Genomic DNA, 16,278 nt, shown 5'->3' with positions numbered 1-16,278 from the left:
AAATGTTTTCTATGGAATTAAACCAATAGGATGAGTTATTACTTGGAAATTATAACCTCAAGGCACTTTTTATGCCTAATTAATACAATAATGTCTAACTTTATTGCTCAATAAGGCAATGGTACGTGGAACAAACAAGTAATGAATGGGAATGTTTAAGAGTCAAGAACTACTGTTAAAATTAAAACAGGGACTTAAACAAAAGATACCATTTACAATAAATAAAATATATAGTCATATTTTGTTATTTCTTAGCTCAGTAGAATACATTATTTGTATCTGATTTTTTTTTTTTTCTTTAATCAGGAGTTTTGGGAGTTTTGGGAGGACTTCTGGGAGTCCTTGAAGCCTATAGATCTCTTTTCAGTATAATGTTTTTAAATACATAAAATATAATACATAGGGTTTCAAAGGAAATTATTATATTGAAACAGATTTATGAAAATATTATAAAAGCAAACCAAAAAAAGGTTAATATCTCATCATCTAGACTAATAACCTGATCTTCTATAACAGTACTTCTTAAATTTTTTCCACTCACAACCCTTTTCACCCAAGAAATTTTAGTGTGACCCCAAGTATGTAGGTATTAAACATTTACTGGTGATAAATCATAATTTCATGACCTTCATATTCAATTATAAAACTAGATGGAATTATGGCCCATAGTTTAAAAAACTTTGTTCTATAGTATCTATCACAGTGCTTTGGTCCCAGTATCTGTCTTCAGTTATTACAGATTTCTTTCTCGCTCTCTTTTTTAAAGGCACATGAAGACAACACACACATCCATGCAATACATATTTACATATATGTACATACATGTACACATATATACACACACTCATGGAAAAATAAACCACATGATTTTAACATTAAATGTATATGGTGACTAACAACCAGTAAGTCACAGATGCTTTCTTGTGCAAGGTTCAGATCCTAAATAAAATCAGGTTGTTATTTTTGACAGTTATCTATCAAGCACATGGAGAACTATCAAGTGTGCTATGGCAAAGCAAGGACTGGATTTCAAGGGAGGAAATCTAAGCATTCCAGAGTGGCACTTTACATCCCTAGGCCTTTATTTTTGTATAATAAAAAGCTTAGACAAGATGATATCTAAATGTCATTTCCAACTTCATCATTTTATAACATATCTCCTTTTGTAAACAAAACTAAAACTTGTATCTATCTACATTACTGAGACTATGAATATAGAATTATAGATGACAAACCTTTTGAAAAATTAAAAAGTACTATACAAGGAACAATTCTCCATTGCATCTATAAGCTGAAAAGCTCTCTAAAGACAAATGCCCTGCTAGAAAATTAATGACTGAGATAGTAAAGCTTGAACTAGACCCTAGGCATCCTGATGCTCCAGTTTCTCCCCTACAGTAAATTCATGATGATGATAATGATGATAATATAATGTCACTATGTTCTGCCTTCTTGATAAATGGAAACAATCTGATGGCTGAAACTTTTCACTAGAACTAGAAAGACAATTGAAAATCACATTGAGAACGAATCCTTAGGTAACTGATATTCTAGAACAGAAAATAGCTGTCTTATGCCTCTTCACTTTGTCCTGTGCATTATCAAGATCTCCCACTGTTTTTTGTTCTGCCAACCTACAGACGAAGTTTAGGGCATCTGAATTTGATAATAACTGATACATTCCTAAGGATTCTGGCAAAAACAAAATAGAGAATTTATAAAAACTTAAATGTCCTTTTGTATTCTCAGAGTATTAATCCATCTTCACTAGGATACATTCTAGCATATTGGAGGAAAAAAATTAGCAGTCACATACCCCATGGCGGTCTTCAAAATATGCCAAGTTGGCTTTGGTTAAAACAAAGAAGCGCACTTTGAAGTTGGAAGGGGAAGTCCTTCTCTTTTGTTGGGATTTTTTGATCAGTTGTTCTTCCAGAAGGATACAGTTATTCATGGTCCAGCTCTGAGAAAGTCAAACACCTTGACATAACCCCTCTGCACAGCTGGAGGAAGCCAGTTTAGGAAAAAGACTGTGAAGGGGAGACGGTTAATTCTAAAACACTATTGAACGGCAGCCTAGGTGCCTCCAGTTTTATCTTTCTATCTACATTCAGTCAGCATCGCTTGGCTTCCTTTCTGATGTCAAAAGCCATAACCACATCCTTTCAAAATCCACCAAATGAGGCACCATGGACTGAAAAAAAATTCTTTACTGTATGTTTTGGAAAATTATTTTTGAAGGGGACAGTGATCAAAGTGAATTTAAGGATTAGTTTTTTAATTAAAAAAAATTGCTGTCCATTAAATTAGCTATTTCATGAGTTATTTATTTCATTAATATATCCCAAAAAAGTTGGCTGCTGATTTATATACTGGTGACAATACAATTGAACTGGCAAAAGAGGGACATGCATCTTGCTGCTCACATGTCACTCATGGTGCCTTTCAATCTGCTTTCAGCAAACCAAACAGTATTGGAGAACTGGAGAAAGTGTATTGTAGATAGGTATGATTAGAGGAAGGAAAAAATTGTTAGTTTTTGATATAGAGAAAGAATTACTTAAAAGTTTGTTATTTTGTTTTAAATCATGAAGCCACAGTTAATTTCATACTATTTTATTGGATATCCCATTTATTGTACTTGATAAATATTTCTGCTTGATAAAACCTTGATGTGATGATCTTATCATCAATTCAGATTCAGTGTGCCTAAAGCTAAATTCGTTCTTGTATACCTGAACCCAGCCCCTATTCCTAATGCTAAAGTTTCCTTTGAATATGAAGAGAAAGGAGACATTAGCTAATTGATAAGGTAAAAAAAAAAAATTATAAATCACAGTGGCCACCCTAATTCAGGACCTTGTCACCTCTCATCTGGATTTTTGCATTGACTACCTGCCTCAAATCTCTCCCAACTCCAGGTCAGCCTTCCTTAAAAAACCAAGGTGATTGTTTTAAAGCAGTGTGCTACTGACTCCCTATTATCTTCAGGTTCAAATATAAAAATCTTTTTTTAAGGCTCTTCATAATCTAGCCCTTCTTATCTTTCCATTTTACTCCTCTCTCCAGATTCTACAATAAACATGTTTATACTAGTCTATTTCTACCTCGTTGTCTTTGTACTTACAATTAGGTCTGGAATGCCCTGTTCCCCTCTCCCAACTTTACCTCTTAATTCTTCTGGCTTCCTTAAAGACTCAATTCAAACCCAACTTATTTCTGATTGCTCCTCCCCCCAAATGCAAATGCCTTTCCCCTTTCGCTTTGACTTCAGTCATATCTGATTCTTTGTGACCCTTTGGGATTCTCTTGGCAAAGAAAATGAAGAGATTTGCCATTTCTTCCTTCAGCTTGCTTTACAGATGAGGAAACTGAGGTAAACAAACTTAAATGAGTGAAGACACTGGGCAAAATTTGAATTCAGGTCTTTTTGACTCCAAGTCTGTTATTCTTTCTATTATACTTCCTACCTGCCTTGTAGGTACTCAATAAATAGATTTTGGATGGATGAAAGAATGAATGAGTGAGTGAATGAATGAATGATTAGATACAGTGACAAGGTTCATAAAAAATAGAGTGCTAGACTTGGAGTTAGAAAGACCTGAATCCAAACCCTGCTTCAGCCATATGCTAGTTCTGTGACTCTGGGAAAGATGTAATAATATCTCCTCCCCCTCCCCACTGGGGTTAAGTGACTTGCCCAGGGTCACACAGCTAGGAAGTGTTAAGTGTCTGAGATCACATTTGAACTCTGGTCCTCCTGACTTCAGGGCTGGTGCTCTATCCACTGATCCACCTAGCTGCCCCCTATAATAATATCTTAATCTGTAAAATGTAGATAATGATAATACCTACTTATCAGGATTGTGAGTACCAAATGAGATGATACATGTGTAAAGTCCTTTTGTGATTTTAAAGTGCCATAAAAAGTTAGTTATTAGTATTTTTAGCTCATGGAAACCAGATATCAAAATCCTGTTCTGGGTGACATCTGATTGCCTCACTCAAATCTCTGCAAAGTTGGAGCTAGCTAGAGGTACTAATATGTTAGAAATAAAAAAAAATTATTCAACAAATTAAAAATATTTTATTTTCCTCTACTTTCTCCATAGAAAAGAATATGAGAGAAAAATCAGTAAAAGGAACTGAGAATTGAAATAGGAAAACCAATGGCTCATATTCACAATATAGCTCAGAATGCTAGAGTGAGACAAAAATCATTTGGCTGGCGGAAAAGGAAGAAGAACAGAAAGGAGTAAAGGCCAGAGGGTCAGAGTAAAGAAGAAAGTAAGGAAAGAAGGGGAATAGAGAATGAGTGGGAAGATAAAGAGCTTATCAAAATCCTTAACTTGTTCCCTAGAGCCAATTATCTGACTTCTTTAAGGCCTTAGGCAGGTCAGTCCAGGTTAATTTTTTAAAATGGGAAGTATCTAGGTGACTGTGGTCCTTCTTAACTGGTAGAAAACTCAAGATTTAAATCAGGATTACTTCCTGAAGTCCCTGCCAGGTTTCTATATAGACTGATGCTTAACCACAGCATGGTCCCTGCCACCTCCGCTGTACAACACTAATACAAGAGTCCTGTCTCTCCTGGTTATAAACTGGGGATTTACTCAGCAGGTACTTACTGTGTAGAGAATGGAAATCTCCCCACCTTCACATCCTGCTCAGCTCACAAAACTGTTCTGATGTACAATCATTGAAAAAGTTATAAATAGCTCAAAGTTCTCTTTTTTTCTCCTTTTTCTTTCTTTTAAATAAAAGAAAAGAAAGTAGCAAAAACTATTAGACATAGCCAGAGAAATTGTCCTCCCTATGAAACATTCTTCCAGAAAAATCTATTGATTTATAATATGCACCTACAAAATATTGACTTTGATCACTTCTAATTATATATGTTGACATACACTTGAAGTTTATCTGGGTAGCTTACATTTTATTTTCTGGAGCTGATTTCTCCAGTCTCAGAAGATTTAAGAATTCTTTAAGGGACAGCTAGGTAGTACAGTGGATAGAGCACCAGCCCTGAAGTTGGGAGGACCCGAGTTCAAATCTGTTCTCAGATACTTAACACTTCCTAGCTGTGTGACGCTGGGCAGGTCACTTAACCCCAATTGCCTCAGGGAAAAAAAGAGCATATCTTTAAGTCTATGGTTTTATGGACTTTTCTACCAAAAATAGCTTTTCCCATAGATGTCATAAGATTCTAGGACTGGGAAATCTGTTCTGTCCAATATTTTCATTTTGTTAGCCTTCTCTGTTCTGACCCATGGACTTTCAAATAACTTTTAAATACAGCGGCAGAGGTTGAAGATCATTTATCTAACATTCACAGACTACATAATTGAAAACTTAATTACATATTCTCTTAGTCTTAGTCTGGAAGAACAGTGGTTGAAATGTTCCTCCCTCCCTTTTGTTGTAAGCTATGAATGCTGCATAACCGATTTGATGTGAATATTATCTGTTGATTTTTATTAACTGTTTTTCTTTGTTACAAAGTAGAGTTGATTGGTGGTGAGGATATAATTGGAAATGATGAAGGTATAAAAAGGGTATCAATAAAGCATGTTTTAAATACACACACACACACACACACACACACACACACACACACACACACACTCTGTTCTGCTTGCTGATTTTTTAGAATGAATTTGGACTCAGAAGTAAATTATAACTTCTCTGAGGGAAGAGACCATGTCTTGTTCCCAATGCATAGAACAGTAAGGCTGGAATTAGGAAGACTTGAATTCAAATCCAACCTCAGATACTTATTTGCTGTGTGACCTTCAGCAAATTACTTAGCTTCCATTTGCCTCACTTTCCTTAATTGCAAAATGGGGGTCATAAGAGCATCTATCTCTCAGGGTTGTTGTGAAGATCAAATAAGATAATATTAGAAAGCCCTTAGCACAGGACCTGGGACAAAGGAAGCACCTAATGAATGCTAGTTATTATCATAGTCCACTATTATTGTTATTGCTAAACTTTTGTATCATTTGCAGTATAGTATATGTAATAACTACTTAATAAACATATTAGTCAAATCAGAAATATGAATTCTGTAATAGGATGAATGTCCTGAATACCTGTCACTTCTGATTGTTTTGGGGGTAAGAGAGATGATACATTTTCAGAAGATTGCTAAAGGAAGAAGAAAAGGTAGAGGATTTGCTTTGGATGACATTTACTTTATTTTTATATCACGGTATTTTAGAAATTTTGAGGAAAAAAGGGCAAGTTGAGAAAGATGGAACCAGAAATCATCCATGTGGATGACATTCTCAATTTTTTCTTCCATTTCTGTTCATTGGTTGTTTTAAGAAGACTTTTTATAGTTAGTCTTGATTTTGTTTCACCAATAAAGTACATTATTAGGACATTATTCTTCTGGTCATTCAATTCAACAGGCATTAAGTGTCTACTTTGTGATATGTGCAAGGACCCTATTCTTAGGTAGTTTATCAATTAATTGGAAAACAACAAACAAAAAAATTCAATTCAGTTGAATAAGAGTTATTAAGTTCCTACCACATAGCAGGCATTATGTTAGGTATTGACAGTACAAAGATAATAATGGAAATATTCCCTGCCTTTATAATATTTACAGAAAAACCAACTCTATGTGGACATATAAAATTTTAAAATATATAAATTAAATATAAAATAATTTGGGGATGGAAAATAGCATCAATAACTATGGGTATCAGGAAAGACCTTGTGTAGAAGATTACATGGGAGCTGAGCCTTGAGGCATGCTAGGGATTATAAGGGGTGTGAAGGAGAACATTTTAGGCATGAGGACAGATTGTGCAAAGATATGGAGTTGAGGGATGGAATGTATTGCCTGGGAACAGCAAATAGCCCAATTTGGCTAGAGCAAAGAATGCCAGAAAGGAAATGATATGAAATAAACCTGGAAAGATAAACTTGGGACAGATTGTAAAGGGTCTTAAATGCCAAACAGAGGTGTTTGTAGTTTATCCTGGAGGCAATGGGGAGCCATGGAAATTTTTTGAGCATGAAAAATTTGCACATTAGTAGTATACTATTAGCAGTTATGTGGAGGATGGATTGAAGAGTGGGGAGAGAATAATGTGAGGGTAAAGGACCATTTGGTAGTTTATTACAATAATCCAGGTAATAGATTATGAGGGCACACCTAAACAAGTGGTGTGGTATGAGTGGAGAGAAATGAACAATGGAAAGAAGAAAGTTTGAAGGTAGAAAGGACAAGATTTGATAACAAATTATTTGTAGGGGATGAGAAATAATTAAAAGCAAAAGGTAAACACTGAGGTTGTGAATCTGGATGACTAGAAGAATGGTCATGAAGAAAAATTATGAAGACATATCAGTATATTTTAGAGGGAAGATCATGAATTACATTTTAGGTACATTGTGTTTGAAAAGTTGCCCGTGGGAAAATGGAAATGCTGGACCAAAATTTAGGAGAAAGATGAAGTTTGGATATTCAAATATGGGAATCATAACTTAGATAACAAAACAAGATAGCACAGAGAGAGGAAAGGGCCCAGGATAGAACTTTCAGACACAGCCAACAAATGGTTTGGAACTTGGATGATGAACCAACAAAGATCAATGAAAAGTAGCCATACCAATATAAATACCATAAACACTCAGAGATAAGAGAAGGTTCAGGATAAAGGGGTGGCTAATAGCATCAGACAGAGTACAGAGATATCAAGAATGGTGAAGACTGAATTTAGTACTGAATAGATCATTCGTAACTTTAGTAAGCAAAGTTCCAGTTGAATAGTGGTGTTGGGACAGCAAAGAGTTAAGAAGTGAGTGGGATGTGAGGAAATGGAGAGAATGAGTATGGTTTTTCCTGCCTAAGGGTTTAGCAGTGAAAAAGATGAGAGAACATGATCACTTGATTAGAAGAGAGGGTAAAATGAAAGATTTTTTTTTTTAATGTAGAAAACTGGGCATATCTATAGGCAGAAGGAGAGGAGATATTAGATAAAGAAAGATATAACATTAGAAAAGGAGATATTGAAGGATTAAGCCCTGCAAAGATATGGGACCAAGTGAGACAAATAGAGACAAAAATAAGTCTTGGGAACGACAGGACCATCTCTTCCCTTCAGATTAAAGTAAAAACAGAAAGAATAATATTTAGGACATTTGGGGTATATAGAAATAGAGAGAAGAAGGCTTAGCTAACAATGGAGGGCCTCAATTCTCCTAATAGAATATTTGCTGTAATGAAGTGGTAGAAGGTGCCTTGAGAAAGAAAGAAAAGAGAAATGATGATGAGGGAAATTTTGATAGGCATTAATCAGCAGTGAGGTGCCAAAGGAGATCATATAACAAATTCAAAGTGGGCTCAGTCACCAACTGTTGTGGGACTTTTTGTAGTGTTCCAAAGCTTGTGAAAAGAGAATCATGATAGGACTTAGAAGGCAGAGAATTTAAAGGTAAAAGTCAGCATAAAGCTGAACTGCTTAACTATAGAGTCAGAAATTTCAAAATAAATAAAATAAGGTCAGAATAGGACTCATAAACAGGGAAAGAGGAGAAGGATGGAATGACTAAAGGCTGAAGTGATAAGAAAGAAAATATATTAAACTTAAAAGAAGAATTGCAAGCATGTGAACTAAGAAATAATAAATTTGAGAAAAGAGAGCTTACTTTGATGGGGTATGGGAGTAGGGGGAGGAGTCGAAGAAGAATGGGAGATTGGTAGGAATCATGGAACTTTTATCAAGGAGATAACATTTGAGATGACCTTGTAGGAAGAAGCTTTCAAGGAGATTGAAATGGGGGAGGATTCCAATGCAAGCATAAGGGATGCTAAGAGCAAAGACAATGAAATAGGAGAGAGCAGCACTAGACTAAATCAATAGAGACTAGTTCAGTTTTACAGGAACCTTAAAAATGTGAAAGGGAATGGCAGGATATAAGGCTGGACAAGAAGACTGGAATTAGATTGTAGAAAGTCTTAAATGGCAGAGGAGAAATGATAACAATTGATATTTCCAGAGCACATATGCAAAGCTTTTCCCATATATTATCTCATTTGAGCCTCACAACAACATTGTGAACTGGTGCTGAAGGCACAATTATCTCCATTCTGCAAATATAGAAAATAAAACTTTCCCATGATCACATAGCTAGAAAGTGACAGTTAGGATTTGTACTCAGTCTCTCCTGTGCCCTGGTCCATGATGCTGTCCAGCATAGCATGCTGCAGTATACCATGGAAGCAGGAAGATAAAAGTGTTGTATTCAGTCTTGAAATTCTTCATGACCCCATTCAGGGTTTTCTTGGAAACATGCTAGAGTTATTTACCATTTCTTTCTCCAGCTCATTTTATAGATGAAGAAATTGAGGCAAATGGGGTTAAGTGACTTGGCCAGGCTCACACAGCTGGTAAGTGTCTGAGGCCAGATTTTAACTCAGGAAGATGAGTCTTCCTGACTCCAGACCAATGTGCCATCTAACTGCCAAGAAAACAAAAATCTAGAACTTTAAATTATCACTAGCACGCATATAGTATTTTAAAGTGTGCAAAGTGCTTTACATATAATTCATTTGCAACTCCTATTGATTCTTTGAAAATTATCAATTTCATTTTTTCCCCCCTGAGGCTGGGGTTAAGTTACTTGCCTAGGGTCACACAGCTAGGAAGTGTTAAGTGTCTGAGACCAGATTTGAACTCTGGTCCTCCTGAATTCAGGGCTGGTGCTCTATCCACTGCACCACCTAGCTGCCCCCTATCAATTTCATTTTACAAGAGAGTAAACTGAAGTAGAGAGAAGGTAAGTAATTTGTCCTAACATCACACAACCAAGTGTCTGAGGCAGGATTTGGATTCAGTTCTTCTTGACTCTTGGGTCCTGTACTCTATCCATTGTGCCATGTGGAATAAATATGGCAGAAAATTACTTTGCACACTATGCAATTTAATGTTGTTTAATGTTTACTACTTATCACTAGGATTGGATTGTCCCTTTAAAAAGGAAACAACCATTTAAGTTCTATCTGGTAAGAGACATAGGTGATAAAAAAAATAGGCTACATTTGAGTGACAATTGGGAATGGGGGGGGAAATCCAATTTTTTGTGGCATAGTTTTCTCACTGAAGCAGAAGGAATTTGGAGTCATTATGTTATGCTGAGGAACAGAACTCCATCTTGTACACTTGCTCTAATTTCTATGAAAAGTGGTTCAAAGAAATAGACTATCAAAGCTTTATTATTTGGATTAGAGATATGAAATCACAAGTGTTATCACTGTGGGAAGGAGAAGGTGATTGAAAACTTCTGGAAAGCCCCCATTCCAAACACATTTGCAGATTTTCTGCTGATTTCTGAAGGAGCTATACTTGGATAAATCTATCATGTCACAGTAACCCCATGCCCACCTTAGGACTATTTTTGTTCTAGCACACTGCCAACACAGCTTTCAAATTGTCCCCAAAAGAATAAATAAAAAGCTTAGTATTCTTATTTAGCAATTTAGCATCAGCAATAAGCTTGATAAATGGAAATGCAATAGCTAACTTAGTTCCACTGTATACAATGGAACATTGCCCTTTGGCTCAGCTACAGACAAGAAAATAGTAAAACTGAGGGTTAATAATAATAGTAGTAGTATTTATATATCATTTTTAAGTTTACAAAGCACTTTTTAATAATAATAATTATGATAGCTAACATTTATATAATGCTTATTATGTACCAAACATTGTACTAAGCATTGTACTCTTTTGACCCTCATGAAGGTCTACCTTCATGTCATTATTATTCCCATTTTACAGATGAGGAAACTGAGGCAGGGAGAGGTTTAGTGACTTGCACAGGATCACATAGCTAGGAAGTATCTAAGGCTAGATTTGAACTTGGATTTTCCTGACTTGTGGCCTAGTGCTCTATCTATTGTGTCATATAGCTGTTTCTCACAGATAAAAGATAACCAGACAACAGATTCTGTATTTGAATCCACAAAATATTGAAGAAATCAGAAAAACTGCCTCTAGCCTTTTTGTTGTACAAATTCTCCATGAAGAATTTATGGAAGGGCATGGACAAGAATAACACAGGTTGAGAAGGTGTGCAAAGGACCCAATCTGTAGCAATAGAGTGTACATAAAATCAGAATCATTTAAGGCATGATTCAGGAGTTTTAGAATTAACAGCATCCTCTTCAGCAAAATCAGTAATATTATTTCAGATCCAAATGTAACCCTCCATCATGAACTCCCTCTTCTCCCTCTCCTAAAACTGAACAGAGATGTTAGAGTAGGGACAATGTTTGAGAATTTGCTGAATCATGTCTTTATGAATGCTGAAGAAATGTTTTTCATTCTTTTCATTCAATCATTCAGTCACTTAGGAATTTAATCTTTATCACCCCAAAGTCCAATCATATAATTATAAGTTGATTAGCTAATCAACAAGTATTTATTGAGTGGCCATCCTCCTAATAAGTAGCATGTGAAAAGCAGGGAGTGAGGAAGAATGAAAAAGATGTTAGCATTTGGCATAGGATTACCATAGAATCATGGATTTAGAAAAAATAATAAATTGTAGGGGTCATCTAGTCTAATGCCTTCCATTTTACAGATGAGGGCACTTCTGCTCACATGGTTAAGTGAGTGCTCACAAGAGCACTCAATGCCAAAATCAGAATTCAAAATGAGGTCCTTAGGTGGCAAACTTAGTATTCCTTCTAGTGTATATCACTGCTATCTATAGTATTAACAAATTTGATCATTCTGGATTGTTTTGATTTTATTCTTTCCACAAAATAAGGAAAATATAGTATTTTCACTTATACCAAATATATTATGGCTCATTAAATTATTTCCTGAGTTTCAAGGAAAACTTAAGATTAGAGATCAAAGGTCAGAATGAACACCCTGAAAATGGCAAAGCATCATATTTTCTCAAATTGTGGACTTCTCATTAGTTTAATTCTCTTTCTTAAAAAATGTATTCTATTTTATTAACTTGTAATCTCCTCTTGTATGTGGTCTTGTGTCATAGCAATCTTAGTCTGTAAGGTGGGAGAGCGGGTAGAACTCTGGCCCAGTTTCAAAGAACAGAGTTCAAATTTGGCCTTAGACACGTACTATTTGTGTGACCCTGGGCAAGTCACTTACTCCTATTTGCCTTAGTTTCCTCCTCTGTAAAATGAGCTGAAGAAGGAAATAGCAAATCATTCCAATACCTTTGCCAAGAAAACCCCAAATGAGATTCATAAAGTCAGACATGACTGAAACAATTGAACAATAAATACTACTACTTTCCTTTCTGAAAATTTGCATCTATTGTTGCCGAATCATGCATCATACAATCTCTGAGTTCCTTTCAATTGTTCCCTTAATCACTACCAATTTATTTCAAGAGCTTTATAATCTGTTTTCCTGACCAATCTCTGTCCTTTCTATACTACTGCCATGATTATATTACCTAGATCTAGTCGTATTAGTTTTCTACTCAAAAGTTTTCAGTGACTTCTAACAGTTCACTAAATAAACTCACCTCTCCCTAGTTTTCAGGGTTTTCCACAGTAGGGTATTACCCTATGCTTTCAACTTTCTCTCTTATTACTCTTTTTCATATACTTTACAGTATAGTCAAACTTGTCTGAGACTTCCCCATCCTTGCCTAATCTAACATCCCTCCTTGAACCCATTCCAGTTCTGTGATTGTGTTTCTTATCTTCAGAATGTTATTTCCTATTAATAAATTAATTTTAATCCTCTAAAGAGAGGTGTCAAAGTTGCCTGCATATTGTACAGATTAGGCAGGGATCCTTATATATGAATTTGCTGTTGTTAAGTCATTTTTAAATCATGTTTAGTTCTTCACTACCTCATTTATAATTTTCTTGGTGGACATACTGGAATGCTTTGCCATTTCCTTCTCTAGCTCATTTTATATATGAGGAAACCAAGGCAGAGTTATGCAACTCAGGATCACACAACTAGGAAGTGTATGAGGCTAAATTTGAACTCAGGAAGATGAGTTTTTATGAGTCCAGGCCTGGCATTCCATTCACTATACCTGGCTCAGATAAATGCATCAGTAGCTCCCATTTCTATTTGAGTTTAACATTACAGATTTGAATTATAATCATTCTGATTCAAACCAGTTCCAATTATTCAGTGGTGATGCATTACATTGAATCAATATCAGCAACAACCTTCGATTTCATGTAACTCTTTTATATTTATTTGTAATTCTTTTTAGTGATATAGAGATAGTGTGGAGCAGTAAAAAATGAAGAGTTGGTCTCAGAGCTAGGAAGATCATCCGATCTTCAAATAAAGTCTCTAACACACACTGGCCATGTGACCCTTCTCAATATTGTAGATGGCTCACTAAGGCTGTCCTGTCTTGGTAAAGTCCCACATCCAGATCTCCTTACCTCAGAGAATTCATAGGTCTAGTCCCTAGTCCTATAGTTATAATGTATATGGATGTCTTGTCCACTACATGAAGGTGAAGACCAGGTCTTCTCTAAGCTTTTGATCACCAGCTCTTGCTTCTGTACTTTAAAAAAAACAAAACAAAAAAAAACAAACAAAAAAAAGCAGAACTTGATACAAAGAATTTCCTCAACCAACGCCAATTAGCACCTGTTCTGCAATTTTTAGTCTCAAAGAGCTGCCTAGTTCACTGAGTCAGTCAGTCAACAAGCATTTATTACATACTCTGCTAAACCTGGAGATACAAATAAAAACAAAAATAGTGTTCTTGCTTCAAGGAGCTTACATTCTATTGGGGGAAGGAAACAAAGGGGGAGAAAAAGAGCTTAAAAATACTGCTTAACTATTTTGATGTCAAAACAAGCTAATGTAGAGAAGGGTGGAGATATCTGGAAGGGTGGGGAAGGGGAAGATGAGGATGTTGGGGAGGAGGGAGGGTGGGGACCATCTGAAGTGACTCTGGTGGGTAGCTGCAGAACCCTATCTTGTGGTTTCTATAGAGCAAGGGCTCTTTGTGGGGAATGGGGGGAGAGTGAATTGGGCCCGAGCTTGTGGGCAAGGTTGGGTGGGAGACATTTGGGTAGAGTGAGGGGAGTAATGGATGAAACTAGTCAGAGAGAGACCGAGATGACTTGAAGGGGATATGAGCCAAGAGACTAAAAAGGGAATCTGAACCATTAGCACATGAGCTAGTGAAGGAAGGGACCAACTGGAAGGAGTACAAATGGTTGGAATTATCCAGTTTTGCTCTGGAGACCCCAAATTTCTCATTTTTCTAATCTTTCATTTGTTTACTCATTTCAAAATCTTGGAAAGTACCCTGTCTCCCCCATTTTTCTCTCCAAGCCTCAATGAAGCATATATTGTTTGTTTTTTAACCATACGTTCTATTTATTCAATAACAGGTGCTTGCTAAGCAAGGGTGGTGGCAGGTGGGAAATGCCAAGTGCACAGGACTAACTCTGTCATGTACTTTCTCTGCATTTCCTTTTCTATCTTGACTATTCATCAAGAGATGAAGGCAGAAATATCAGTGTTTCTCCATCAAGCAGCTCTTCCTCTGGGGTGTCAACTAAGACATCTGATGGGAAGGCCTTAAAAAGTAGCAGTCAATATTTGTGACAACAGATGTCATCACCATGGCAGCTGCTCTTCTGACACAATCATAGCAGTCTGATGAACTGCTTATATGCTTGACTCATGGCCTACTTTTGTATAGGAGGATCCAAAGCACACCATGGACATATAACATGGCTGACATCCATTTGGATGCCAGTGATGCTTTGGAGAGTTATTCAATTCTCTCAGTTCAACAACAATCAACCAATAAACATTTATTAAGGGCCTACTATGTGCCAAGCACTGGACTAAGCCCTGGGTATACAAAAAAGAGGCAAAAGACATCCCCTTACCTCAAGGATCTTACAATCTAGAAAGCAATTTGTTGTGTGTCTGTGATGTGTGGGCCACTTTGCTAGGGTTGGTGATTCAATACTCATAGATCACAGAGCTTGCTATCTTGTAGGAACAAGGGGGAGAAAAAAATAGTAAAGATAGTACTTGATTAACATAAGTCCTCAATATTATAAAGTGTTGGTGATGGGGTTAATCTTTAAGTTATCTCCCAGTTCTCAATATGTCATCCTATTATCCTGTGATGTTCCTTTATAATAGAAATAAAAGGAGTAAATGAGATATTTGATATCAGAATAGGAGACATTACTTAAACTGAAAGAATAAAGGTGGGGAGGATCTATTGCTTTAGGAGAGTATTTTGCCTATAGTTTATTAAAATAGGAAGATGTCTGTCTATAGAATGAGTGTCTTCGAGTATCTTCTCTGAGAGGAGAGTAAATATATAAGGGAATGATTTCTCTCAGACCAGATATTTTGGGGTAGAACTGAACACTGTCATCCGAGGGACCAGTGTTTGGGTCATATCTGTGCCTTGATTCAAATACAAGTCAATGAACCTTCCCTAAATCTGGCTCTTAAGGATAAAGTGTCATATCCTCCTAAATTATAATAATGAGAGCTAGTATTTATAAAACATGATATACATTATCTCATTTAATTCTTACAACAACCCTGTGAAAAAAGGAATTTCAGGAATTATTATACCATTATGACAGATAAGGAAACTGAGGCTGAGAGAGGTTGCCATTCAATCATGCAATTGGAGAGATCTCCCAGATCTCTCCTTACACTAAGTCCAATAATCCATTACTTCACAATGATCTCTATAACAGTTGGATTTAAGAGAAAAAATGTAATTAATCCAGATTACCCAATAGGTATCTGAGTGAGAATTGATTTATATCAAATATGGGTCTAGACAGCCTTCCTCTATTCTTTAGTGTGCTACATGGTTGCCAGGTTTTTATAGCCACTGATTGTTGGTTGATCACCTTCCCCAGAGGTGACTACTTCCTGTGTCTAAGAACCATATATTTCAACATCGATAAGCAGTCTATTTTACTACTTTTCTCTGGAAGGACTGATTAGTACTAATGGATTTGGAATCAGACGACCTGGGTTCAGTGCCCAACTTTGCCATTTACTATCTGTGTGACCTTGTTGGGTAAGACACTTAACCTCGTTAGCCTTATTTTCCTTTCCTATAAAATGATATTTAACTGGAGGATTTCTAAGGTCTATTATAACTTTAAAATCAATCTTGCACTATACAACAATCAATTCTGATGGACGTGGCTCTCTTCAACAATGAGAGGATTCAAACCAATTCTACTTGTGCAGTGATGAAGAGAGCATCAATACCCAGAGAGAACCATGGGAACAGAGTGTGGAA

The 16,278-nt window shown here is 36.1% G+C and overlaps 1 protein-coding gene across 1 annotated transcript in view; it reads right to left on the bottom strand.

Moving 5' to 3' along the window:
* The window catches only part of ITK (IL2 inducible T cell kinase), a 91,352-nt gene extending 89,283 nt beyond the window's left edge, over positions 1-2,069 (bottom strand). The window contains exon 1 of the mRNA XM_074291920.1: positions 1,817-2,069. Coding sequence (XP_074148021.1) covers positions 1,817-1,954 — 138 coding nt within the window. The 5' untranslated portion in view covers positions 1,955-2,069. The remainder of the gene's footprint in view (positions 1-1,816) is intronic.
* Between the last annotated feature and the right edge of the window lie 14,209 nt (positions 2,070-16,278).

This window comes from Sminthopsis crassicaudata, chromosome 2, assembly GCF_048593235.1.
Source record: "Sminthopsis crassicaudata isolate SCR6 chromosome 2, ASM4859323v1, whole genome shotgun sequence".
NCBI lineage: Eukaryota > Metazoa > Chordata > Mammalia > Dasyuromorphia > Dasyuridae > Sminthopsis > Sminthopsis crassicaudata.
Note: the sequence above shows the minus strand (reverse complement) of the source record. Positions and strands in the feature narration are given on the sequence as shown.